The sequence below is a fragment of the Opisthocomus hoazin genome, chromosome 3, assembly GCF_030867145.1.
Source record: "Opisthocomus hoazin isolate bOpiHoa1 chromosome 3, bOpiHoa1.hap1, whole genome shotgun sequence".
Classification (NCBI taxonomy): Eukaryota; Metazoa; Chordata; class Aves; order Opisthocomiformes; family Opisthocomidae; genus Opisthocomus; species Opisthocomus hoazin.
Window position 1 is genome coordinate 87,331,104 of NC_134416.1, and position 25,814 is coordinate 87,356,917.

The 25,814-nt window shown below is 48.4% G+C and overlaps 1 protein-coding gene and 1 long non-coding RNA gene across 4 annotated transcripts in view; one reads left to right on the top strand and one right to left on the bottom strand.

Annotated features, from left to right (window-relative positions):
- NEDD9 (neural precursor cell expressed, developmentally down-regulated 9) overlaps positions 1 to 10,185 on the top strand; it is a 41,014-nt gene extending 30,829 nt beyond the window's left edge. The window contains exons 3-8 of one of the 3 annotated variants that reach the window (XM_075416946.1): positions 2,677 to 2,778; positions 3,975 to 4,076; positions 4,523 to 5,746; positions 6,086 to 6,175; positions 6,783 to 6,885; positions 7,559 to 7,632. In XM_075416946.1, the coding sequence (XP_075273061.1) occupies positions 2,677 to 2,778; positions 3,975 to 4,076; positions 4,523 to 5,746; positions 6,086 to 6,175; positions 6,783 to 6,885; positions 7,559 to 7,563 (1,626 nt within the window). In that variant the 3' untranslated portion in view covers positions 7,564 to 7,632. Of the gene's footprint in view, positions 1 to 2,676; positions 2,779 to 3,974; positions 4,077 to 4,522; positions 5,747 to 6,085; positions 6,176 to 6,782 lie in introns of all 3 variants that reach the window. The other 2 variants (XM_075416944.1, XM_075416945.1) reach the window with 2 other exon arrangements.
- Positions 878 to 21,284, bottom strand: LOC142360885 (uncharacterized). The gene is made up of 3 exons (XR_012763514.1): positions 21,170 to 21,284; positions 18,516 to 18,558; positions 878 to 994 (listed from the first exon to the last, which is right to left on the bottom strand). It is a non-coding gene; the product is annotated as an uncharacterized LOC142360885 (long non-coding RNA).
- Positions 21,285 to 25,814: the final 4,530 nt, after the last annotated feature.

Here is a 25,814-nt window from a genome sequence, read left to right on the forward strand (position 1 = left end):
GAAGTGGGTAGGGCAGTTATTGCTGAGCCTGTGTAAAGGCGCTTCTCTAAAGTGCTGTTCAAACCTTGGAGAACCGAGGTGCCATAAAGCTTCTGCAGAGGTGCCATACATTGCCTCCATGGGCAGGACTGTAAGAAGCATCACACAGCTGAGGCCTGGAGGAGATCTGGTCAAAGTTTACTCCTGCTCTGGATTTAGGATAGAATTCAGCTTCTGGACTAGACAACAACTGAGCAAGGGTTTATAAAAATTTCAGACTGTAGGACCAATACCTGTTTTTTTGGATCCTGATGCAGCCTTCTCCCACCTTATCCGGCTAGGCAACAATCAGCAGGTGAAGCAGACCCGCATGGCAGCGGTGCACCACTCCTCCCCACTTCCAGGGCTGGTGTGGGGCTTCTGCCTGCCCGCCGTGAACAGCCTGGTTTTTTATTCTCTGGGATGGTAAAGCAGTTTCCCGGCATATTAGCAAGCAGCCTAAAGCCACAGTGTTCACAGCAGCAGAAGGGTTTGTGGAGATGGGCTGCCCAGGAAATAGCGCTTTGTTTTCACTATGCATTGTCTGCTCTCCCAGAGCATCATTTTTAAACACCCGGTGACTCATTGTTGAAGCAAGTCATGGTTGTAATCTTGGAGCCCCTGGAAGGAACCTCTGAGTAGATACTGCTTAAAACCAAATACTTCTGTTCCTGACTTGGGTTGAAATCTTTTGACTGGCAGCAGCCAACTGAAAAAAAAAAAAAAGATGCAAAAAACGTACAGCAAGCTATGCCAGTCTGATCACTAGCCTTCACTGGCAGAAAAAGCATGAGGAAGCGATGTTGATACAAGTTAGAAGTTTCTCAGGCAAACAAAATAATCCCAGTATTACCTGAGAGTGGCCTGGGAGGGATAGTGTCTGCAGTCTTCCATGGTGGGAAGCTTCCAGCAACTTAAGGAAGAACTTTCTTAAAAGTTTTGTCTGTAGATACCTTTTACAATGCAGTAGGTGACTCTGTGGGTGAAGAACGATTGATCATAAACACAATACATTTTTAGATTCTTTTTAAAAAAACTCTTATGCATGTAAGCCCTGTTAACCCCACACTGAATTCACAGGAGTTCTCTCATGGGCAGGGAACTGACCCAGCCTTCTGGCGACCGTATTGCTTCCAGTTCCTGTCCTCTGGTGCTAATTAAAGGAAAAGCAGCTGCAAGAACTGCTGTCTTCCCCCACCTGCCAGCCGTGGGTGCTCCTCCTTCACCTAAGGCACTCACAGTTGGTGCAGTGACTGGCACTACCAGGCGCACTGCCTGGGGCTACTCACGTTGAATCAGACCTGTACAGACTGCTGGTATGGCAGTCACATCAGGGGGAAAATCCAGCGATTACATGGTACAGGGCCAGAGCTTACACAGCAATATTTGGGCAGCAAGTAAAAAGAAGAAAACCCTGTGTTGTTAACATAGCAGAGAGGAGGTAGTGGGTTAGCATCGTGGAGTTTCCCTACAGACCTCAGTCAAGCAAAACTCACTGTGAAATCAGGCCAGGATGCTAGGATTCCTTACAGCAAAAGCTGTTACAAGATCTTTACTGAACATTTGGGCAGAAACTCTGTTGTACGTCTTGTGTACAATTCTAAAAACAGTTAGGTAGCTCTGGTACAGAATTCTCCCCAGCCACATCTTGTACAGGCCTATGTAATTTGCCATTTTGTGGCTTTGCGTTACAGTATTTGTGTTTTTTTGTTAGAGGTAAATAGCACCAGCAGAGGTTAAGCTGTCAGCATTTCCACTATAAACCCAGCTCTTTCTTGGGGTTAGGTAACATTTCTTTTATACCACACTGTACTGAAATTCTGCCATGCAAATGCTGTCCAAGACATAAGGCATTTATTTTTCACTAAATTTTATTTGAAGTCATTATGGTAGTTAATGGTTTAGAAAATGTCAAAAAATGTAAATTCTAAGCTTTTTTTTCCCAGAGGCTGTTCTTGCATTATGTACTTCAAGAATGGCTTAACATTTCCTATCTCTTAGCCGCTAATATAGACAAACCAAACAGAGGCAGCAAAATTGAGTGTCCCGCTTTGGAAGGTTTAAGCACAGCCTTTCCACGTAAAGAGTTTCCAAAGCCCACAGCTCACACTTTGTCATCCAGGATGTTGTGCTGTGGAGCACAGAAACACAAGCTGTCTGCTGGAGTAGGTGGGAAGTGCTTCCACAAGCAAAGGGGTAGACTCCCAGAGCCTGAACATAGTATTTTAAGCTTCTGTCAGTAAGTGGGGACACTCAGCACTTCAGTAGGATCAGCATGTACCTAGCCCTGATCTTAGTGAGTGGGTGGTGTAACCGTGACCTTGTGTGGTCTGTGCTAATGGACTGTGGACAGGAGGAAGGGACCAAAACTTTTCAGATGTGCTGGAGAATGTGTGCTTGACAAATAGAAGATGGTGTAGCACTAGCAAGCAGCTGTGTCAGAACTGGTCTGGAAGGAAAAGATGGTGCATTTGTAGCTATTAACAGCCATTTTGTGGTGTTCTGCTGTCAGAAGTATATGTAGACTTGTGTTACTAACATGGCCACATAAAGCATGAATGTTAATAGTACTGGATTGTTTATACCCTGTACAGTTACAGAGAGAACATGCCAAGATCCTCAGAGACTTATGTTTCTTATGTTTCTTTTATCCCACAGGTAATAACTCCAGTCAGGTCAGGACAAGGTTATGTTTATGAACTCCCTTCCAAATACCAGAAGGATACCTACGATATCCCCCCTGTGCGCCCCCTCCAAGGGGTAGGTACCAATAAAACTGCCAACAGCACTGATAGGGCACAAAAGGTGATGAATTTCTACCAGAAGTTTATGAGCAAAGCAAGTTCTCTCATTTCAGAGAGAAAATGTGTTTTAATTAGATGCTGTGGCTTATTCGTAGAGCGCAGAAGTATTTCAAAGTTGTATTTGATGTTGAGTAAGATTTGGCAGCACACCAAATGCAAAAGTCCCATTTGTTTTCTGTGTTTTGATCAAAGGCTATATCGAAACAGAATAAACTTGCTGCCTGGGAACAATTTTTTTCCCTTACTTTGTTGTTGCATAGTTGACAGTAATTCACTCAGTAAGGGTAAAATTACCGCCTAGATGAACAGCTACTATGCAGGGAGTTGTTTTCACCACATATCTACTACACCATGTCACTGAACTTGAAATACATGTTTGTTCTGGGGAGCACCCATAGCATTCAATACCCAAGACCACAGACATCTGGAGTAGATGCTTGCAGGACCTGTAACCCAACAGCCCTGCATCTCTCCATGGCTCTTTGACAGAGCAGCTCCTCTAGGGAACAACGCTGAAGCCCAGTAGTACAAGGCATGGACTGAAACCGAATGGTGGAACTGTTGGGAAGTCTGGATTAAGAGACATGCAGACAGCGGCCTTAGACCACACGCAGAACCCACTGTAATGTAGGATATGCCACCAAGTGAGACACTTGAAACATCAGACAGCTGTGCTCTCTGCTAGTAAGACAGCTCACACTGCGCCTGATAAAGCAGATGGGCGATGCTGGCAGGGGCAGCCTTTGTTTCAGGGAGTTCAGTGTGTACTAGTCCAAGCTTATTCCTCAGCCCCTCTAATCTTTATCAGTAAGGGTGTGATCAGTTCTGGTCACGTGAATATACTGCTCCCCTGATCACCCCATCTGTAACAGACTGGCCTTGATTTAACTCTCGGGATGGAAGTCAGCCGTGACTTCATCTCTCCAGCCTGCTGTCCACACAATTGCCCAGAGGGCACCTAGCAAATGTATTTCTTCCTAACTGTCCAAAATACCAGGCGAATCCAAGCAGCACTGCCATATGAAACAAAGTTGAAGAGCTCTGATCGTCTTCAGGCTGTTTGAGAGGAAACATGGAAACTATGAAAACTCATCTGAGATCAGAGCTCTCCTGAGGTGACTTGTTTCTGTAACCAATTTACTCTTTCTTTAGATATATGACATTCCCCCCACATCAGTTAAGGGGCCTGCACTTCCAGTTCCCACAGGAGAAGCAAAAGCGTTAGGAGTCTATGACATACCACCTGCCAAAGGGGTAAGTACTACACTGTTTCCGCAAGATCCTGTATTTTCATGTCTGACCAAAGACAGGTTTAAACAAGAGTTCATGTATGATGCTGAAGGTAAAGGAGATTCAGTACTTTAAAGATTTCCTTAGGTTTTTAAACTGTTAAAACTGGTAAAGCAAAGCACTGCATCAAAATTATTAATGTTATGGAGTGCGAATTGATACTTAGACCACATTATCTTTGTGGCAGCATGCTGCCTTTTTGGATTTTGCTGCTTACAAAAATTTGCATCAAGGTGAATGTTAAAAAGTGAGATATTGAAACTGATGCTCAGTCAAACTCAGGATAAATAGCTGACTCCATGAAAATCAGTGGGAGATCTTCCATCCCACCATTTAATAGGCCATATGGAAGACGCAAAGTATTTTGCTGTTCTAGCCAAAGGTTTCATGGTTTGCTTTGTGTGATTCAGGTCTATGCTACACCTCCATCTGCATGCCGAGATGATACAGGCCTGAGGGAAAATTTGCAGGATTTTTCATCTCCAGTGGGCCACAGTGCAAGACCAGAAGGAGTATATGATATTCCTCCTCCCATCACCAAAGCAACTGGGAAAGAACTTAATAAATTCTCTTCTGAGAGCCTTTTATTGCCAGATGGAGTGCCACAGAAACAGAGTGTTTATGACATCCCTATGAACCATCAAAACCATTTTCTTGGACAGCAAATTGCACCTCAAAAAGATGTTTATGATACCCCAAGAGGAATTGCATTCCCAGGACAACAAACAGGACTTAGCGAAAGTCTCATCCCAGAAGGAAGAGAAGGTGTATATGATGTGCCACCACCAGTCCTCCAAGACACTAAAGGCTTACAGGATGTGACTGATGGGATGAATAGGTTGTCTTTCTCCAGTACAGGAAGCACAAGGAGTAACATGTCCACATCTTCATCAACGTCAAAAGACTCTTCTTTCTCAGCATCAACTGCACAGGACAAAAGACTAATCCTTGATCCAGACACTGCTATAGAGAGGCTTTATCGCCTCCAGCAGATGGTGGAGACAGCTGTCAATAACCTCATGGCCTTCGTTACAGCAGACTGGCGGTCTTACGGCTATATGGAGAAACACATCAATGAAATTCACACTGCTGTGAACAAGGTAGAGCAGTCGCTGTTGGAGTACCTCCAGTTTGCAAAAGGCTCAGCAGCCAATGCGTCCTGCCTATCTGAGTTCAGCCTCCTTAACAAAATGAGGAGGGAGGTGCAAAGGTTGGAGGACTCTCACCAGATCCTTACCCAAACCAGTCATGACCTGAACAGCTACAACTGGTCTTTGAACGTTCTAGCTGTCAACAGACTGCAGAATAAGTGTGATGACCTGGATCGGTTTGTTATGGTGGCAAGGACAGTCCCAGATGATGCCAAGCAGCTGACCACTACCATCAGTGTCAACGCAGAGGTGCTCTTCAAGCAAGCGTTGAGCAGCTCACGTTTCAAAAACATACCAGAGAATATCATGAACACTGCTGACTATGTATATGACAATCCTCATATGCAAAGTCACGGCGAAAAAGCACAGAACCACTGTGGTTCTCTTCCTCCGCTCCTGAGTACAGGTGAGCACCCTCACAACACCAGCAGTGAGAGCTCAGAAAAGAGCTGGATGGATGACTACGATTATGTTCACCTGCAGGTAGGTAAACCCAACACTTTGTTCTGCACAAGGCCAAGTAAGAGTTGCCTGTGGTTTTTGCAGAAGCTGTTTGCAGGAAGGTAGCAATCAGATTGTCACACTAATACATATTCAAGAGTAATTTCAGTAGGGTGATTACTTCCTCTGAAATAGGACTGTTGCATACATAATAGTGATAACCTTTTGCTCTGCCACACTGTTCTTTTATTCTCTGTACTCATAGTGGTGCACTACCAGTGAAGAAGCCAATACAAAGAAGCATGGGTTTTGACCTATGAGTTGTCATTTAGCTCAGGAGTGGTTTTGATTTAACACAGTGTCTTATGTTATGCAAAACAGGGGAAAGAAGAGTTTGAAAGGCAACAGAAGGAGCTACTGGAAAAAGGAAATATCATCAAGCAGAGCAAAATGGAGCTAGAGCACCATCAGGTACGTTCACTCGGGTGCAACATCACATTGAAACACAGTGTTCTCGCACGTGAGGAGTGCTGCTCAAATCAACCCAGAGGGGCCCTGCCCCCAGCAGTGTGTAGCTGCTAGCGCCCTGGCTGTGAGGTGTGCATGAGTGCCAGCACACGCAGCTGGAAAGTCCCAGGTGCTAGGTGGTGAAGATGGCAGGTATTAGGTCTTGGCTACACAGCAGCTCCAGCTTAGTTTCTTTCCAAGAGGGATTTGTGCCAGTCAGGCTCCGCCATTGATAGATTTATCAACGCAAAGGGCAAGGACATGCACTGTCATGCTCCAAATGGGAAATGGTGAGCATCAAGATTTTAGCACCTTCCTGGCCCTGTGCACCTGTGTCAGCGATTGCTTATGCCAAAGAAATCTTAAGTATTTACTGCAGAGTAGCTATCCTGAAGATCAGCATCTCTGCCTTGTTTGCCCTCCTTTCCTTGCTGCCACTTCATAACTGAGTGGAAGCACAGCCGCAGCTCTCGCTGTTTAGAACGACATCTCGTGTGGCAGGAATAAGCCTTTCCCTTGAAAACAGTTTCCAACCATATCAATTTAAGAGACTAATTATTTTTTTTTACAGTGCACCATTGTGGTGGGCCCAGTGCATGCAAACAGTAAAAAGCGGTCTCTGTCTCCAGGAGTTTACCAGAGGAGAAACAGACTTCTGCAGTGTCTCACAGTGGGTCAGTCACAGAGCCAGCTTGAGAACTTGGCTTTCCTGACCTGCAAGCCAGTGCCTTAATCACTGCACCACACTGAATACACGTGCCACCTGCACATCTGTTCGGTGAACATCAATACCGTTAATACTGTGCTTAACATCACTTTAAATGGGAAAAAAGTACATCATATAAGATTGAAGGCTGTCATTTTGCCCTCATACTAATTCTTCAGTACGTTGTTGCCATATCGTATGGCAGAAAATTGTATGAGCAATGTGGAGGTGAAAGTTAAAGGTTTGTCATCTCAAAATCCCACAGAGATGGCAGCTTTTTTTAAAGATTGTGTAGGAGTCGTTGCCACTTGGATCTCTCTCTCTCGCTTATGATTTCAGAATATTCCAAATGAGCAACAGCCTGTAAATTCAGGGGGTTTTGTGGTTTTTAAATGCAAGTAAAGTATTTCAGATATCTTTCTCTTCTGAACTCTGTGTATTTGGATTTATGGTAACCAAAGCACCCGATTACCGCTCACTCATCAAAATAAAGATCTTAGAAAACATATATACTACTTTTTGTTTAGCGTAAGGCCAGTCTAGGATACCCTGGGCTGTCCTGAGGCATAGGGTGAAATTGTAATACGTAATGACAGCTTACGAGAATATTCTTTGAGAGCGCCTTTTTTTTTGCTGTTCAGATTAATCAGTTTCAACGTCTGGAGCAAGAGATCACGAAGCCAGTAGAGAACGACATCTCAAAATGGAAGCCACCTCAAGCTCTCCAGTCTGCAAACAGCGCTCCCGCCTCCCGTGACAGCCAGCTGCTTTTGTTCTACTCTGACCAGTGTGAGACTCACTTCAACTTCCTCCTAAATGCCATCGACGCCTTCTTCAGTTGCGTCAATGCTTCCCAGCCCCCGCGAATCTTCGTGGCTCACAGCAAATTTATCGTTTTGAATGCTCACAAACTTGTGTTCATTGGGGACATGCTTACGAGGCAGGTGACGACTCAGGACATACGCAACAAAATGATGAACTCCAGCAACCAGTTGTGTGAACTGCTGAAGAGCGTTGTTCTGGCTACCAAGATGGCTGCCTGGTATTACCCCAACACCGCGGCCCTGCAGAAGATGGTGGACCGAGTAACAGAGCTCTCTCGTCATGCACAGTTGTTCAAACTCTCGCTGGTCCACATGGCCTCCTTATGAAACCCACTGGAATCCCATCCGTGAGCAGCAAAACAGAAAAGCAAACAAACTGGAGCTATTTTTATGTAAATGTTTTCTCTTTTGGTTTTTTTTAGATGTTTTTTATGAAATATTTTAAATACATTCTTATGCATTAGAGAATCTAATGAAATCAGGGATCTGGGAATATATCTGGTTCTGTGTTATGTTTCTAATACACATTTAGATATGTATACACTGCATATATGTATATGTTGCTACCTTCCCTAAAACATCAATTAAGCACCTTAAAAATGATGCGTCGGGTAAGCAGTGCGTATCTTCTGTACATACTGCCCCTTTCCTCGGTGTATTTGTTAACTGGATGCTGCACTCTTCTTGTTTCATTCTATCTTGATTTTGGCACATGGACTGGGTTGTGAAACCTACTTGTAGCAATCCATGAAGCAAGTGTAATGGTTCTCATAGAACTCCATTCCCTTCTTAGAAATTACTTTCTATAGGTTAATTCCATGAAATTTAACTCTCCTCTTGATGTTACTTTGTTATGTACAGCATTTGATAATTCTGCGTAGCATAGATGCACAACTGCAACAAACAACGCGTCAAGCAAGGCGTACAGCATTTGGGAGAAAAGCATTTTTAGGCTATGTAAGAAACAGAACCTTCTTAGGAGGAAGGCAGAATCTCATATATTTAATGTCTTGTGGCATTCAAATTTCACTATTTCTAATAACTGTGCAACATGAGATTTCAAAACGCGGATGGATTCCCAGCAGTGTAAACTCATACATGTTTACCTTGTGTGTCCTTGCATTGGCAGTTAAATTTAACAGTCAGGGTCAAAACTCACATTGTTCATGGACTCAGAGTTGTCCTGGGAGCATCCCAGGATCCGCTGGGCTCATCTTTGAGGCTGCAGATGAGTAACGTCCCTTCCAGAGGGATTAGCATACGAATGGTGATTTGTATGGAGAGAGAACAGCTTAATTTGAAATAACAGATATTTAAACATCTCTGTAGCTTATACACAGTTTAATGAAGAAATAGCACTTGTTTTCCTAGGGCGTATTCATTGCATCGATTGCAGTTCTGGCTTCCATTCAGCTGTTGGGCTTTTTTTCCAAATTCTGTTGCACAGGTGCTGGTGCTTCAGCACTAGACTGATGCCAGAAAGGACCTCCTGTTTTAATGGGGCCATTCCATCAGTAAGTACACACTGTCCCACACAGTAATTTTCAATTTAGACCCTTAAAAATTGTTAGCAGAGCGGTAGACTCCTTTAGAAATTTCATGTAAGCTGGCTGCTCCAAAACACATACAAGCTTATTTGCCTTCATTGCCTTTCCTGAACCCCCTAAAAATAAGTCACACAAGGCCGTTTACCTGTGGCCCTCAGACTAAAAGCCGTGCTTCAAAGTGAGCAGCAGCTCCGGTCAGTTCCAGGTGATTCTGGCATTCTTAAAACAGAAACACTACTGTCCTTGCATAATTCAAGATAGTCCCGCATTGACGTGACGTGAGCCTTTGCATCAGCGAGCGGATCACTGGCAGATACACGGTCGTGAGAAGCAGCAGCACCTAGAAAATCAGCATTTCTGCCTAACTTTTCATTTTCCCGGTTTGTATCCGAACACGTGCCTTACTGAAATGGGGGTTGTTCGAAATAACAAAACCATTTCAGCAGCATATGAAATCTTGCAGCCTTTATACATTGTCTTGGAGTAAAAACCGCTCTCAGCTCCCACGGTGTTGCTTCCAGAGTCTGCAGAGTGTCGCTGGAAGGGCAGCGGGAGCCAGCACAGCCTCAGCTGGCCCGGAATCAGCCCCGGGCTTGGCTTGGCCGTAGTGCCCAGGAGGGGCAGTTCAGCTGTTGGAACCGCCAGCTGGTTGCCGAGAAGCAATCCACATGGACCTGTGTGGGACTAGTGGTGGCTGGGATTCTGTGGGACTTCCGTGGTCATTTTCTTCACTGTATATTCTTAGGAAGTGAAAAAGTGTTTTGAAGCTTAGCGGTTACGTTGATAGTTTGTGCTTTCAAAAGGAGAGCCTTTATTGCAAGCCTGTATTACAGTTTGTTATCTTGTAGAAAGTCATTTTTAAATGATTAAATGACTAGCTTTTTTTATATAAAGAAATGCAGCGCTTGGTCTCATTTCTTCTGGTTTCCAGAGTCCTCTAAGCATATTAAAAGGAAATATTGCTTCTTGCTAGCACTATCAAAGCCATTCTAAAGTGAGGAGCTCACTTTCCATCTTTTCGCAGATCAGTGCTTACAGTGTGAGGTGAGAACCTGAGAGTGTGAGGGGAAGGGAATGTCGGGGCGATCGGCTAAGTCCTGCCCCGAGGGTCGCGAACCTGGAGAAGCGGCGGAAGAATGCAGCCGACTCAATGTGAGTGATAAGCAAGCTTCGTTTATTACAGTTTGGTTACACAATTTATAGAGTGATTAATTAGCTACTACATATTGCAAAGTTAGAGCTCATTATTGGCTAGCCAGCTAAATGTCAACTCCGCCCATACTCCCTCATTCTTCTCCAGCTGCAACCTGTTTTTCACATTCTTGCTAACCGCAGAGTTGATTTGTTAAATTCCTTGTTCTGTCAAGGACACCGTGTGCTAAGCTTAAAATGGATTTTCTACAACAAGCAATTCGGTCGAGCCTTGCCATCCCCCCACACTTCCCCCTTTTTCTTTTTAAATTGCGATAGGGCTCCTAATAGATGAGAATTTGTTAAAAATACACAAAGGTCAATAGGGAGGTCGGGGTCACGACGGTGGACGAAACGTGAGGCAATCTGGTCAGCAATTTGAGAGAGGATACGCTGCTGTTCCGACGTAAGTTGCACCGGTGTGGTTGGGTCTGTCCCACGTAGTAACGGTCGAAGGCTGTCCAACTGTGCGTTGGATATTCCGACGACAGGACGGATCCATTGGATGTCTCCCATCAGCCTCTGGGCATCATGTAGCGTGTTGATTGACGTGTTGAGTTGTAGTTTTTGTGGTTGAATCTGAGAGTCAGCAATCTTCCAGCCTAGATATAGCCATGGCGCTTTCGTTTGAATTTTTTTCAACAGCTATTATTAAGCCATTCTCTCTCAGTGTCGTATGTAATAGCTGAACTTGTTCGGCACTGAACTCCGACTCCTGCGCGAGCAGGATATCATCCATATAATGATAAATTAACATGTGTGGCCATAATTTCCTTAAGGGTTGTAGTGCATTGTCCACATACAACTGGCACAGCGTGGGACTATTCTTCATCCCTTGTGGTAATACTGTCCATTCAAAACGCTGTGCTGGCGCCTCTTTGTTAACAGAGGGCAAAGTAAACGCGAAGCGTTGCATATCTTGCTCGTGTAATGCAATAGTAAAAAAGCAATCTTTTAAGTCCACTATCAACAGTCTCCAATGCTCTGGTAACATAGCGGGGTTAGGTAGTCCTGGCTGCAGCGCTCCCATCGATTGCATTTGAGTGTTAACTGCCCTTAAGTCATGTACTAGCCTAAATTTTCCAGATTTTTTCTTGATCACAAAAATTGGGGTATTCCAAGGGCTTGTCGATAACCGCAGATGTTTTTGGTCTAGTTGTTCTTGCACTATTTGATGAGCGGCGGCGAGGCTTTCCTGCTTTAACGGCCACTGCTCGACCCACACTGGTTCGTTCGTTATCCACTGCAATGGGATCGGGAAAGCCCAGGTTGCAGTGACCGTTACTGAAAAACCTTCTCGGTGGTTAGCACCACCCCCAATTGGTCAAGAACATCTCTTCCAATTAGACCATTCACTCCAGTCGGGAGGGGCATGACAGTGACTGGCACGCTCGCATGTCTGTTGTCTATGATTATCAAAATACGGTCCACGCTCCGTTGTACCGGAGTGTATCCCCCCACTCCTTCAACTCCTCGCTCCATTGGTTTCGTAGGCCATGTTTTAGGCCAGACCCCTTCTTCTATAATAGTTAAGTCAGCACCTGTATCCAACAGCAGCGAGAGGTGGATCTGTTGACCCCGGGCCTCTAGCGTAGCCATCGTAGTCGGTCGACGGTTCATAGACATGGTCAGAAATACTCCTGCTCCCGTTGAGCCAAATCCTCGATCCTCCCGGGGGGTGGTGATTTTCGGGGAAATACCCGCAGTCAGGTGCGGCAGCGGTACCAATTGGGCAATTTTGCTGCCTGTTGGAATATGTATTGGCAGAAACGATGTCTGGACAATGATGCTAATAGTCCCGGTAAAATCGGCGTCAATAAGTCTTGGGATGACCGTCAAACCCTTTAGGCTTGTTGACGAGCGGCCGAGTAATAACGATTCACATGCTTGTTTATTAATAATCACTGGTCCCTTTACATTGCTTGGTACTCGTTGGGGTCTTTGATCCAATAGGGTGACAGCTACTGCCGTTGCCACATCCATTCCGAGGCTGCCGGCTGCAGCTGGTTGTAACTGGCTGCTGATGTCGCTGTGGGCGTTTATAAGTTGGCAGTCACTTGCTGCACTGCTGGAGCTGCTACTTGTGTCGGGGCGCGACGGCTCGACGCGCTCATCCGTCTGTTTCCCGACTTGAGACATATCTCAGTATTGTGATTGTTCGTACGGCAGTTCTCACACCACACCCTCGTGGCTTGACAATTTCGCCTCATATGTCCTTCTCGCCCACATCGGTAACACTTAAAGTTTCGTGGCGGCTTCGGTCGTGCCTCCGCAGCATTAACTCGAAGGGGTTGCAGAGCGGCGAACACTTGCTGTTGGATTTGCTGTTGGGCTGTGAAGGCCTGTTGTTGGGCTTGAAGGATATCGCTTCCTAACTGTTTCATAGCCTCGACCAACATAGCTTGTGGTCCTACCGGTACCCTACTCATTCTATCCAACATTAGTTCTACCGTGGCATCAGCGGGTAAAGAACTTATGATGTTTCTAGTTTGAGTATTCGAATTCTGAATAACACACTGCCTCAGCAAAGCTGCCCTCATCCATTCCGGTACATCTGACTGTTCTATGGCACTAGTGAGGCGATCAATAAAGCGAGCAAAAGTTTCCTCCCTTCCTTGCTTAATGCCCATATAGGACGGCGAGGGCTGTGCAATTTTAACGTGTTCAAGAGCAGCTCTAGCCGTACGCATAGCCTCCAAGCATCGCTGCGGCCCCATCTGCAGTTGTGCCCTGATTGTGACAAAAGGACCTGCCCCCATCAGTTGTTCTACTGTTACGCCTCGCAGCGGATCGCCCTGCTCCCGCGGCGTTTGAGCGGACGCTTCACAATATCGCTGCCAATGGGCCTGCCACAACAATAACTGCGACTGAGTCATAATCATTCGCATAATAACCTTAATATCCTCAGGACAAAGCACAGCACCCCCCCATATATAATTCAACATCTGCTTAGATGGCTCGCCGTGCAAACCTGATTCATTCACCGTGTTCCGTAACTGTGACAACAATTTCCAGCCTAACGGAGCATGATTACCATGATAATCCCCATGCGCATCTTCTTCAAACGCTACCGGAAAGGCCAAGGGGAGAAATTCCCCTGCCTCAGACGCTTCGTCTGCCACCTTCCTCCAATTAATACCCATCGGTCTCCTACAGGTCCCACTATCCTTTCCCGTTTCTTTATTCCCTTGCTCCCCCTTTCCTTGCTCCATCCCTTGCTGCTCCACCTTCCGCCCTATCCCTAACTCCTTTTCTTCCTCAGCCTCTTGATTGTTACTAGACCCTTCCATCGTCACCTTCACTTTTTCCCAGCACGGAGGCTCCGGGACCTTACTTGTACTAAATAATAAGGCATTGTCTCCAGGGGGTGCCGTGGTTCCACTAGAAAACAAGGAACATCCCGCCTCCGGAGGGGGGGCTGACGGCTCTACCTTTTCCAACTTCTGAGTAACAACGGCCGCAAGGTTTTTCTCAACTTTATACCTCTTAATGCAATTGATAACCTCCCGCCACGGCTTCATTAACTTTTTGCCTATCTTGTCATCATCAATCACCATATCCCATAACACGTCTCCAAAATCCCTCCACTCCTTCTCCTCAAATAACGAATCTGGAGTCTTAAAAAACCCCTTGAGCTTACCGGTTGCCACTAGTCCCACTAGCTGTTTAATACAACCAAGCTCTACTCCCCGCTTTTCTAAAAAGCGCTGTAATAACTCTAGGGCTACTTCCTTATCCATACCTTTAACAATAAGCCTTTATCCTTTAACAACAATTAAAAACATATACCTGCCGAAGCGATATCCTTGCAGCCCTTAACCTGTAGCCCTTGCGGTGGCGAGCGTACGCAAAATCACGTAGTCAGGCTCCTAAGTCGACACACCACAGCGCAGTGTTCGGTCGCTTCTGCCCCCTGGTCGCTGCTCCCAGTGCCCCGCTCCTTGCCGCTGCTCCAGGTCGCTGTTCGGGCGCCAAATGTCGGGGCGATCGGCTAAGTCCTGCCCCGAGGGTCGCGAACCTGGAGAAGCGGCGGAAGAATGCAGCCGACTCAATGTGAGTGATAAGCAAGCTTCGTTTATTACAGTTTGGTTACACAATTTATAGAGTGATTAATTAGCTACTACATATTGCAAAGTTAGAGCTCATTATTGGCTAGCCAGCTAAATGTCAACTCCGCCCATACTCCCTCATTCTTCTCCAGCTGCAACCTGTTTTTCACATTCTTGCTAACCGCAGAGTTGATTTGTTAAATTCCTTGTTCTGTCAAGGACACCGTGTGCTAAGCTTAAAATGGATTTTCTACAACAAGCAATTCGGTCGAGCCTTGCCATCCCCCCACAAGGGACAGTTCCTCTGCCTCCTCCAGAAGAAGCAGGCGAAGCAGTTATCCAACTCGGCTACACAAGGCATCACGTCCAAAATACAGCCAGCGGGGTCTGCCATGCGCCGGGCCACACTCCCGCCCCGTTCCCAGCGCCTGTTCCCGCTACGCGAGCTGCATCCCAGACCAGCGCAGGCACGGCTCCCCGGGGAGAACGCGGCACCTCCTCTCGGCACAATCCCGCGGTGAGGTGGGGTGGCAGGACAGAGGTGTCTGTCCACCCCTCCTGGCCTGCTCCCCATCTCCAGCACTCACTTGTGAAGCCGTGATCCGCGCAGAAACTGAAGAGCAGCTCTGCTCAGTGCAGCCGTCCTTCCCCCCTGCCCAGTGCCGAGAGCACCCCTCTGCTACCACATGCCAGGCAGAGCATTATCTGGGCGCAGGTTCCGTCTGAAACAACCCCCTGGCTTTAAGCATCGCCGAGTCTTTCCCAAAAGTCCCTTTCCCATTTCACTGGTGCCGAGACCCTGCCCTAGCTCCTGTCAAACACCCTGGGCGCACCAGGAGGAGAGAAGCAGCCCGGGGTTGGGTTCCACGCTCTCAGCTGCCAGCAGAACCCATTCCTGCTGGGCAGTGTTGGTGTGGTGAAAGCCTGGTGAGCAAAGTGCCCGGTCCAGCTCGTTGGGTCCTTGCAAGGGGACAGCCAGTGACACAGAGTTGTGTCCTGAGAGCGCTCAGTTTTGTTCCCCTGCTAAATGTAGAGGTCAACTAACAACAAAGGAGGGACTGGACAACTGAAACGGTTTGGAAGAGAAACCAAAGCTGCTTTGCTCCCCTCCCTGAGCCACAGTGTCCCCAGGCAGTTGCCAAGAAACTGCTGCTGTTCGGCAACCAAGTTGATGGCCAGTGTGAAATGACCCTCTGATGCCCAGGGCAGAAAAAATGCCCCACACTAGTGGCAAATGCAGAACACGCCTGGCTCCTTACTCCAGACATTACTGATTCATATTAATCAGAAAAATGCTTCCTTTCTCTTCCAGGATGATGAGCAAGGGAGAAAGAGGAGAGACAAAAGCCACCCTTGAAACGGGCAGGTTTTAGAGAAATTACCGATTCACACCGACGTGTGACACGGGACGTACTTCGCTGTCCCCCACACTGCGCAGCCCCTGCTGCTCGCCACTGCCGTCCCTTGCCAGCCGGGGCTGCGCGCCCTCCACGCTTCCATCTGAGCTGTGCGCTGCTGCAACCCTGGCAAACCCCCTGCCCGCCGCTCCAGCAGTGGCGGCGTGGGTGAAGGAGACCAAGAGACCAAGCTCCCACGCTGTCGCCTGATGTCAGCTTGCACCACAGCATCTTCACATCCCCCGGAGCCTTAGGCACTCTCCGACATGCACCTCTGGGCGATGTTTCAGAAACGTCCCTCCCACACCTACTGCCGGCGCTCTTCAGAGCGCTGCTACACCGGTGACACCTTCCCTCTGCCCACGGCCCAGGCATCGGCAGCTGTTCCGCTCCAACCCCAGCTTTTCCCCGTTGAACCCCACTTCCAGGCTGCCTGCCCCATCTTAACATGCCTCACTCTCAGTCGAAAGGCTTTAGAAACGCGGAGGATTTACCCCAAAGGCAGCTGTTCACCCTTCCCTGCCCTTTTCTCCTCTCGCAATGCTCACTGCATTAGTCCATGTTTAGACAGGAACATTTCCAGGGCCAAGACGGGGCCTTGCCAGTCTCGGAGGGCGTCACAGAGCAACTCTGAAAACATGCCTGTCACAGAGCAACTCTGAAACATGCCTGTTCATTTCATCTTGACCTGTTACGCTGGCAGCTTCAAAAGCTACATACACACATCATGCTTAAATCAATGGAGCTCTTTTTCTGCTAGAAGATTTTTTCCATTTCAGAGATGGATTGTACAGATAATGTGGATTTATTTGGTTGGTTGGGATTTTAAACTTTTGTTGTTGTTGTTTGCATCTAAATTCCACCCAAGACAGCAGGTTTCTCTGTGTGAGGAGCCCTGTGTATAACCGTGTGGCTTTTCAGCATCACAGCTAGTCTGTAGTTATATCTAGTGCTACAAAGTCCTCCCACAAGTTCTTCTGACTCAAAGAGGATGTTGAATCCAGCCTTGAGAACAGCTGGACAAAGTGAACGGCAGCAGGAGGAACATCTAATCCAGCCTTACCATAAACCTGCTGACTTCAGAGGGAGCAAGAGTGAGAGGAAGCTTAACCTCCCGGGAGCCAGCATGGGGGCTAGCACAGGCTCTCTTGCCTAGGAGCTGGAACCACCTCCACTTCCCTCCAATGAACTGCCTGGAGGCAATTTTACTTTGATTAAATTAGAGCTAAATTTGGAGTGCAGCTGACATCATTAGCAAGGCCAGATCATGCTGGATGTGCTGCTGGCCGTTGGCATCGCTTAGGAAACACATCATTCTCTGTTCTAAAAGCAAATATTTAGCCTTCCATGCTTCTGAGTCATGGAGGGCATGGAACGGCCAGTCAGCAGCCTGACCTCCGAGGAGACACCTTCCCAGGGCACTGCTTTGTGCCTCTGGGGAGCTACCGGGCTCAGAGCAGGGTGCTCTTCATCCCACCACCTTCCAGGCTAGGACCACTTTGGGTTGGCCTCCCAGAGCAGACAGCCAGCGAGGACAGTTCCAGATCAAAACGTCAGGACATGGCTGGGCACGCATGCTGCTGGCTGTCACGGAGCCCTCCTCTGCTGCAACGCTCTGAGGGAGAGGCAATGCTGAACAGAACATGACATTCCCACCTCTCCTGGGATTTAGTTTGCAATAACCACCTCCTCACAGGAGTCTGTGCTTCAGTTCCTTCAGCAGACACTATCGGGCTAGGCTCAACCCAGAATGGATCTGCAGTTTGCTCTCTTCTTTCTGCACCTCTCGGGTTTCACTTCCAGCCCTACATCCCCACAAGCAAAGACCATCAAGCCAATGCTCCTCACAGGAGTCCGCCTTGTTACTGTTGACCTCTCCATCTCCGCAAGCCCTCCGAGTCCCTGCCAAGGGCGAAGCCCAGCGCCTGGGAAGCCTGCGCCCCAGGAGCACTGCTGCAGAGGCGATGGACTCGGCACCCGTACCGTCTCCCTGACGGGGGTTTCTTTTCCCCTGCTGAACGCCGAGACACACAACACCTTTTTCTGTCCAGGCAGCAGCTCGATACGTCAGGCTGACTACAGCACCAACAGAACGGGGGAGCGCAAAGTGCCGGGTCTGCAGGAGACAGACATAAAGCTCGTCTCATCTGCAGCGCGCTACCTCGGCTTTGGGCACAAGCAGTGCCAGCGGCCTCCGCACGCAGCGGGCTGCCGGGAGGTTACACGTACCATCAGCCCAAACAAAAACCACGATTCCCTGGTTCCACGCATGCTCGTGCCCGCTGGGTACCAGCTTCTGTCAGCCAAGGGAGGGATGTGAAAGCCTTGCTGCTGGGTGGGGGGTTGTTGCCTGAGACCAGGGGAATTTTTTTTTCTCCTTCCCTGTAATTCCCCTAGTTACAGGAAAAATGATCAGAGCTCTTTGCCTGATGCAAAGCTGCAGGAAACAAAATCTAAGAGGCCCTTCGTAACTTGGCTGGCTTTAGCGTGCTCAGTGCTGCAGCCGGGGCTGCTCAAACCGTCGCGCCTTCCTGGCTGGCAACAACCAGCGTCCCCGAAGCATCTGCTGTTCACACGAAGGCAGACTTACCTGTGGTTAAATGAAGGTTACAGTGAAGGACAAGCAGAAAAATCTGAAAGAGGAGAGCAGAGAAGAAAGGGAAAAAAAAGAAGAAAAAGCCTGCTCTGGCTTTAGATTGTCTTGCAGAAAGGAATCAAAGTATATCTTAAACATTTTGTGCAGGTAGAAGGCTCCAGGGCATTTCCCTGTACAGTGACTCAAGTCTACCTTTATTCCCAGTTAAGCTCCAAGAGCTTAACAATTCTATGATTATCTTATCCTAAAGTGGATTTAATCATATGGCTTGGTCTCTATTGAGTTTAAAGTAGTGGCAGTACTACTTAAATGAGTTAAGCTCCAAGAGGAAAAGCCACAAGGCCACAAACATGAAAGAGAAAAAAAAAAATTGGACTTTTACTGTCTTTTCACTCTGTGCTTTCTTTTTATGAAGGATGGTAGGAGCAGCCCACGCAAAAGCCTCTTATCTCAGGAGGTGATTTGAGCTGGAAACAGGTACCCGTAATTAACTCGCATTCTAGAAGGGGAGAAGTTAACTTGGTTTTTCTTCGTGCCGCGTTTCAGAGAAATTAATTTGTGATAAATGGGAATGAGCATGTGCATTCCGCAGCGCTTGACCTGCGGTTATTTTCAGGCCCCGCTGCTCAAGACATTGCTTTCAGTTGTCCACTCAGAGATTTACTTCAGGCACGAGCACAGCCCTGCTGGCAACTCCTGTCACTTTCACAGGAGTTGCTGCGATGGCCAGAAGGACGTTCCTGGAGCGGGGCTGCGCTGCAGAGGACACCTCATCCCCCCACGTGCATACACAGAAGGACATGGACGCGGGAGCCACCATTCCCACCCTGCAGCAGCAGCAGGTGGTGCTGCCCCTGCACACTGAGAAGTTATGGTGGAAATCCACGCGTCCCAGGAATGTGGGCAGTATGCAGAACCACCGGCTCCATCCGAGGAGTGAAGCTGCTCAAGGCACCGAGATACACAAAAGAGAAAGCCTCCTTCTCACTCCCTCCTTTCTTCCCCGTGGGGACGGTGATGCTCAGAAGTGCCCCTATCTGGATTAGCCCATCTCTGCTCCCAGTGTGAGACACCCCAGATGCAGTTCATCTGGCTTGCCTACCGGAAGACATTTGCATGTGAGATATCAGGGGCCCCTTTAGAATCATAGAATCATTAAGGTTGGAAAAGACCTGTAAGACCTTCAAGTCCAACTGTCAACCCAACACCACCATGCCTGCTAAACCATGTCCCAAAGTGCCACATCTACATATTTTTTGAACACCTCCAGGGATGGTGATTCAACCACCTCCCTGGGCAGCCTGCTCCAGTGTCTGACCGCTCTTTCAGTAAAGAAAATTTGCCTAATATCCAACCTAAACCTCCTCTGATGCAGCTTGAGGCCATTTCCTCTTGTCCTATCACTAGTTACCTGGGAGAAGAGACCAACACCCACCTCACTACAACTGCCTTTCAGATAGTTGTAGAGAACAATAAGGGGAGCCTCAGCCTCCTCTTCTCCAGACTAAGACTACTTTAAACTCAATAGAGACCAAGCCATATGATTAAATCCACTTTAGGATAAGATAAGCTGTCTCCAGGCTCCAGTGATTAGGTCTCCTTAGGTCTTCAAGGGCAGCCAAGTGGCTCAGTTCCAGACGACCATATCATAGGTTCCTGAATTTTGAGGACGACGAATCCTACCCACAGACCCTACACCTGCCTCCTGAAACTTGGTGTGGCCACATACGCAGTTCAAGTCGCAACCTGAACACTAAAACACCCGAGAAACTCATAGACTGCCCCCCGGCCCATCAAGCCTGAAGCTGGTACCAGCACCATCAAAGCACTGGCCCTGAGCGTTCGGCAAGCTGGAGCAGTCCTGGAGCCTGAGCCTGCAAACGTCACAACCCACATCCTAGATGAATCCCCCCAGCCCTGCCACCCTTTGCCTTTGGGATCACATCTGACTCTAAAGTCCCATCGGCCAAGCATGCTCAGTGCCAGACGGAGGAGAAGCCAGACGCGCAGGTAGCTCACACCTCTGTGCCTCCGCTCTCCCAGCAGTTTTCTTGCCAGCTCTGGGCTCGTAGCAGCACAGAGCCCAGGCAGTTACGGAGGACTTGCTTAGGAGCTCCCAGCCTGAAGGCATTCCTGGGCTGGGTTGCTCTTCCTCATACTGGGGCAAAGAAACGCAGGGGTCAGGACAGGAGAACCAGGCAGATGTTCTTCAGGTCATGGAGGTGGTTGTTTAGGTGATGTTTAGCTCCCCTTCAATAAGCAATCCCACATACACCCTTGCCTTGCTGCAAAGGTGTAATACACAGTTTCAGACACTCATTTCCAGGGAGAGCATGTGCCAGATGTGGAGCTAAGTAGCTGCACATCTGGAGCAGGCATCTTTTGGCACAGGAAGGGCTGAATTGCCAAGGAAGGCTAAAGGAGCTTCATGCGATTGAACAGCATTTCATTTTGAAGTGTGGATTTCAAAATGATTTTCTGACCAAGTGAGTTTGCTTTCTTTTACGTGTTAGAAACATTTTGTGAAAGTTCTTTTTCTTTTACTCTGACTGCTTCTCCACTACCAGCACATACGCTTCATCCCATTCTTGTCTGTTTTTTTCCCCTCATACAGGGATGAGGATGATAAAACTGCAAACAATAGGTACCTTACATGGGGAGTAGGTGCATCCAGCTGAATGTGTTTTTGCTTCTCTGGTGTTTGCACTTTTTTTTTTTCCTCTTCACAACATTTAGGAACAAATTCTCAAAGAGCTCAGTCTCACTGCTTCACCTAATGAGACAAGCAAAGCGCTGTATCAGGAAGGAACTGCCTGCACGAGGAACCGCGGGGGCAGCTGACAGCACAGGAACAAACAGCCAGGTATTTGGGCACTGTGCTCGTTAGCAGTTAACCAAACAAAGAAGCATCAAGATACTCACAAGCTGCTCCTGTACTGCAAAGAATGCTACTACTGGAGGAAACAACAGCCCCCATGAGATACCAGACCATCACCACGCAGTCCAGACTCCTGCAGATGAATCTGCCTCAGGCTGTGCCAGCACAGGGGGAAATCCCATAGCTCACATATTTCATATGGAGCCTTTACATCTCATCAGCTACTGATCAGAGGGGCTCTGCTACAGACAGCTTTTTCTGCCCTGTAACAGGGCAGTAGCACAGAAGCCTGTGGCACCTACCTCCTCCACAGCAAACCAAAATCTTTGGAACAACCTATCCCACCCACTTCACAAGGAATGACTTCAGCAGAAAATGCCAACATCTGCTTCCAGGCAAGGCAACAGAGAACAAAATCTCCATGCCCTGTGAAGATTGCTCAGTTTCCCAGCCTTTAAAAAAACAGCCGAATAGAAAAGTGAAATACAGTGCTTTGTACCTGAACACATCCACGGCTTCCCAGGAGGAAACCGTGCAACAAGCAGCCAGCAGAACAGTCCAGCGGGCTCCCCTTTCCCTTCCTCAGCAACGCTTCTCTTCCACAGACACAAAGATGAAGGCACAAGCCTTAAACACAGAAAAGCCACAGCTGTAGCTCCATCACCTGCTAAGATGCATCTATTTTTAAAGCTCATTCCACACACACAGCAACGAGTCCTCCAGGCCTGATTTGTCTTTAGCCCTTACACTTTAGGTAAAGAAAACAAATGTAAAAAAAAAAAAAAGGCTTTATAAACGCTACCTTTTGCACAAGTAGGAACTAATCAGCTTTTCAGCTTCCTCACACAGGTGAAACCTACACGGAGGGTGGCACAGTCTCACACCTGCTGGCTGCAGCACAAAGCCCAAAAGCAGAGCCCAGGGCTGGGGATGGTCTGCATGCAAGCAAGGCAGGAAGTGAGGCCGTGAGCTTATCCTGTGTGCTGCACTGAATGCCGGTCATTTGTAGCAGTAAACATGATGGCTATTTGCAAAACGAAGGATTATTTCTTCCATTCTGGACCTCAGAGACTTTTTTAGTTGGGAGGATGTGTGCGCGCGCGATATCCCACTGGTTTTGTGCGCTGAGCATCCCCAGCTGCCAGCCTGCCGGCGCTTCAGAGGGTAAGAGCTGCCCTGCTGGGTGAGGCTGGGGCGTGCACGACCCCGTGTTCTGCTGCTGACGGGGGCAGCCGGGTGTGTTCGGGGTGAGCTCACAAACCTGACTCTCCCTGGTGCTCGCAGGTGCTGTTAGGATATACAGCACTGCCCGTACCTCTTGTTATCCTGCAAACCTGGGATTTGCCCATGGAAGGCTCCGCTAGCCTGCATCCACAGGTTCACAAACATATCTTCACGTTAGCCTGGAGAAGGCTGAGAGGGGACCTTATAAATGCTTATAAATATCTGAAGGGTGGGTGTCAGGAGGATGGGGCCAGACTCTTTTCAGTGGTGCTCAGCGACAGGACAACGGGCAATGGGCACAAGCTGAAGCATAGGAAGTTCCATCTGAACATGAGGAAGAACTTCTTCCCTCTGAGGGTGATGGAGCACTGGAACAGGCTGACCAGGGAGGTTGTGGAGTCTCCTTCTCTGGAGATATTCAAGACTTGCCTGGACAAGGTCCTGTGCAGCCTGCTCTAGGTGACCCTGCTTTGGCAGGGGGGTTGGACTAGATGACCCACAGAGGTCCCTTCCAACCCCGAACATTCTGTGATTCTGTGATATCCCATCGCAGCAGGACGCAGGCTTTCATTGCCTACGGTACGAAGTGCATTTCTTTATCTACATCTGGGACAGCTGAAGAAACCTGTTGCTGTAACCACCACTGACATACTTGGTGGTCCTAGAATAAACATGGCTTCTGTCACACACCTGCACCTTGAAATAGTGTCCTTGGTCTGTTGCATCTCTTCCCAGAGCAGGAGGCACACACCGAACCCCACCAGCCCTACGCCATCCTCCTCTCAGCACACCTTCTCCCTTTTCCCTACGACAGGCCCACCCCGCTGCCCCTCACAACTACTTTTGAAGCATCCTCCAGTCCTGGTTAAAGTGTGGATGATGAGAACACCTCACCTGACATGAACTGAGAGGAAGGGTCTTAGAGAAGAGAGAAAATCCAGCGTGATATTGTTGTATTCCTTGATGTGATGGACAGATGGATCCTGGCTAGTCAGCCTCAGAGCAGAGTTGGGACAAGAACAAAACAGAAGCCCTGACTGTTTTGGGACTTAAGGACCACATGTGCAAGAGGCTGGCTTCAGCCCTTCCTCCTGTTGTCCACAGGTTTCTTCCTCCTGCCCAGCTTCCGCAGGGTGGGCAGGTGGCCACAGCTGCAGTGGTCCAGCGAGTGGGCAAGCAAGTCCCTTCCAGCAGCGATCCCATGCCCCCAGCCGCGCTCCTGCTCCCCATGGAGCTGCCTGCCGCCGGGCAGCGCAGCGGTGCGAGAGCCGGAGTTACCCCCAGCCCTGCCAGGTGGTTACAGACAGCCTGGTTTTCAATCCCAACGCTTTTATTCTCAGTCATGAGTTGGACAGCCTCGCCAAGCACCGGGGATCGTGAACACAAGGGCAGGAGCCCTCCGGACCCAAGGAGCAGGTGACAGACTCTGCAGGCACAGACCTGCACAGCTGGGATAAGCCTTGTTTTCCTGGCAATGCACCCAGACTGAAAAAAAGAAAGATTTTTTTTAAATGCCAGCAGCTCTCTATGTGTAAATGTTAGATCTGCTAATGGGGACTCGCTGCTACTCCTGGGTAAGAAACAAGATGCTCAGTAAAGGGAAAACAGGCTTCTCCAAAGCCTTGTGCAGCAAAGCGCTTCCTCTGTCTCCCTTAGCCTGAATACAGAGATTCACCAGCAGGATAACTCAACAACAATAAATGTCTTTATCTCATTGCTCTTCTCAGGGATTTCTGTCTTTGCTGCAAAGAAAACATGGCATAGGATCTCTGTCCCCAAGTCGAATATTAAAACGGGGGGAACATTATAAAGTAAACTGCTCATAAGCCTTTGTTTTACCTACTGGGTAACCAGCAGGATTTGGACCCGCTCTGGTGGGGGGGCGTTTCACCTCACAGCTCTGCAGCGAGACCAGCAGAAGCGTGAGGACACGCAGCTGTGAATTGGTTTTGAAGAGACCTGGATGGCAGGCAGCTTGCCCTTGCCATTAGGCTGGGGAAAAAAACCAGGAACCCAAAGCATTTCTTCAAGCTGCTGTTTGCAACACTGCAGTGTGTTTGTAACCTCCAGATGTGAAGAAACACCGCCGTGGTGTGTTTCGGTTTGGGGTTTTTTTTCTTAAATAAGGTGGGAGGTAAGAAAAGCAGATCCCTCTTGGCACTTTTGATTCCTCCCTTCTTGGTGCACATAGTTTTTGAGGTCACGTTCCTTTACAAAGCAAAATGCAGCACTCCTCCTGTGCCACAGAGCAACATGCAAACCCCCCTAAACATGGGACTCCACGTGTCCTACAGCTTTTTTGGCACGAAGCATATGGCCAAACAAGAAGCACGCTAAGCCCCTGCAAGGAGTTGCCCTTGTACTTCCCAACCCTCCTAAACACCAGCAGAGTTACTAAAAACAGCGACAGAAAACGCGAAGGAGGTCAACGGCGTTTCTGCTGCGAGGTGGACCTCCACTGCAAAGCTTGAAGGCCTGTGCCATCTAGTGGTGGAGAGCCAGCCCCAAAGCTCCCTTGCTACCCAGCTTCGGTACTAAAAGCCTCCAGGTTTCAGACTGGATCTGCACTGCAAGCAGTTAGAGTCCCAGAATCACTAAGGTTGGAAAAGACCTCCGAGGTCATCCAGTCCAACCATCGGTTCACCTGTTTATGCAGCCAGCTCAGGGATGAGCGCTTTCCCCTGTCCATGCCATCTCTCCAGGATTCAGGAGAAACGCGAGGACATCCTGGATGCGGGGACAAGGAAAAGCAAAACCAAGTTTGCCCTCAGTATCTGAATCCTTCAGAAAGTGTAGAAACTAAGGCTGCACTAAGCCTCACTGGTAGCACTTAAACCCTACAATTGATAAATAAACCTCCTGATTTTGGAAAATAAAGAGGCTGACGCAGAAAGTCAGCAGGAGACGTGCAAATCGGAGTCACAAAGCAGAATTCCCAGCTCCTTGCCTTCTGCCTTAGCATGTCCCCCTCACCACCTCCGCTGCTCTGGAGGAAGGATGAGCATTTCCCAGCGCTGAAGTGCCTGGGCAGGTTGTTTGGCAGCGTGCCTCCACCTCACTGGCACCAGAAGGCAACCGGACCAGTCCTGCTCCTGGAGAGACAAAGGGCAGGTGGTGGCAGGACCAGAAGCCACGGCAGACGCGGTGCAATCCGGCCACAAAACCAAGCAGGCTGTAGGGGCTGCATCAGC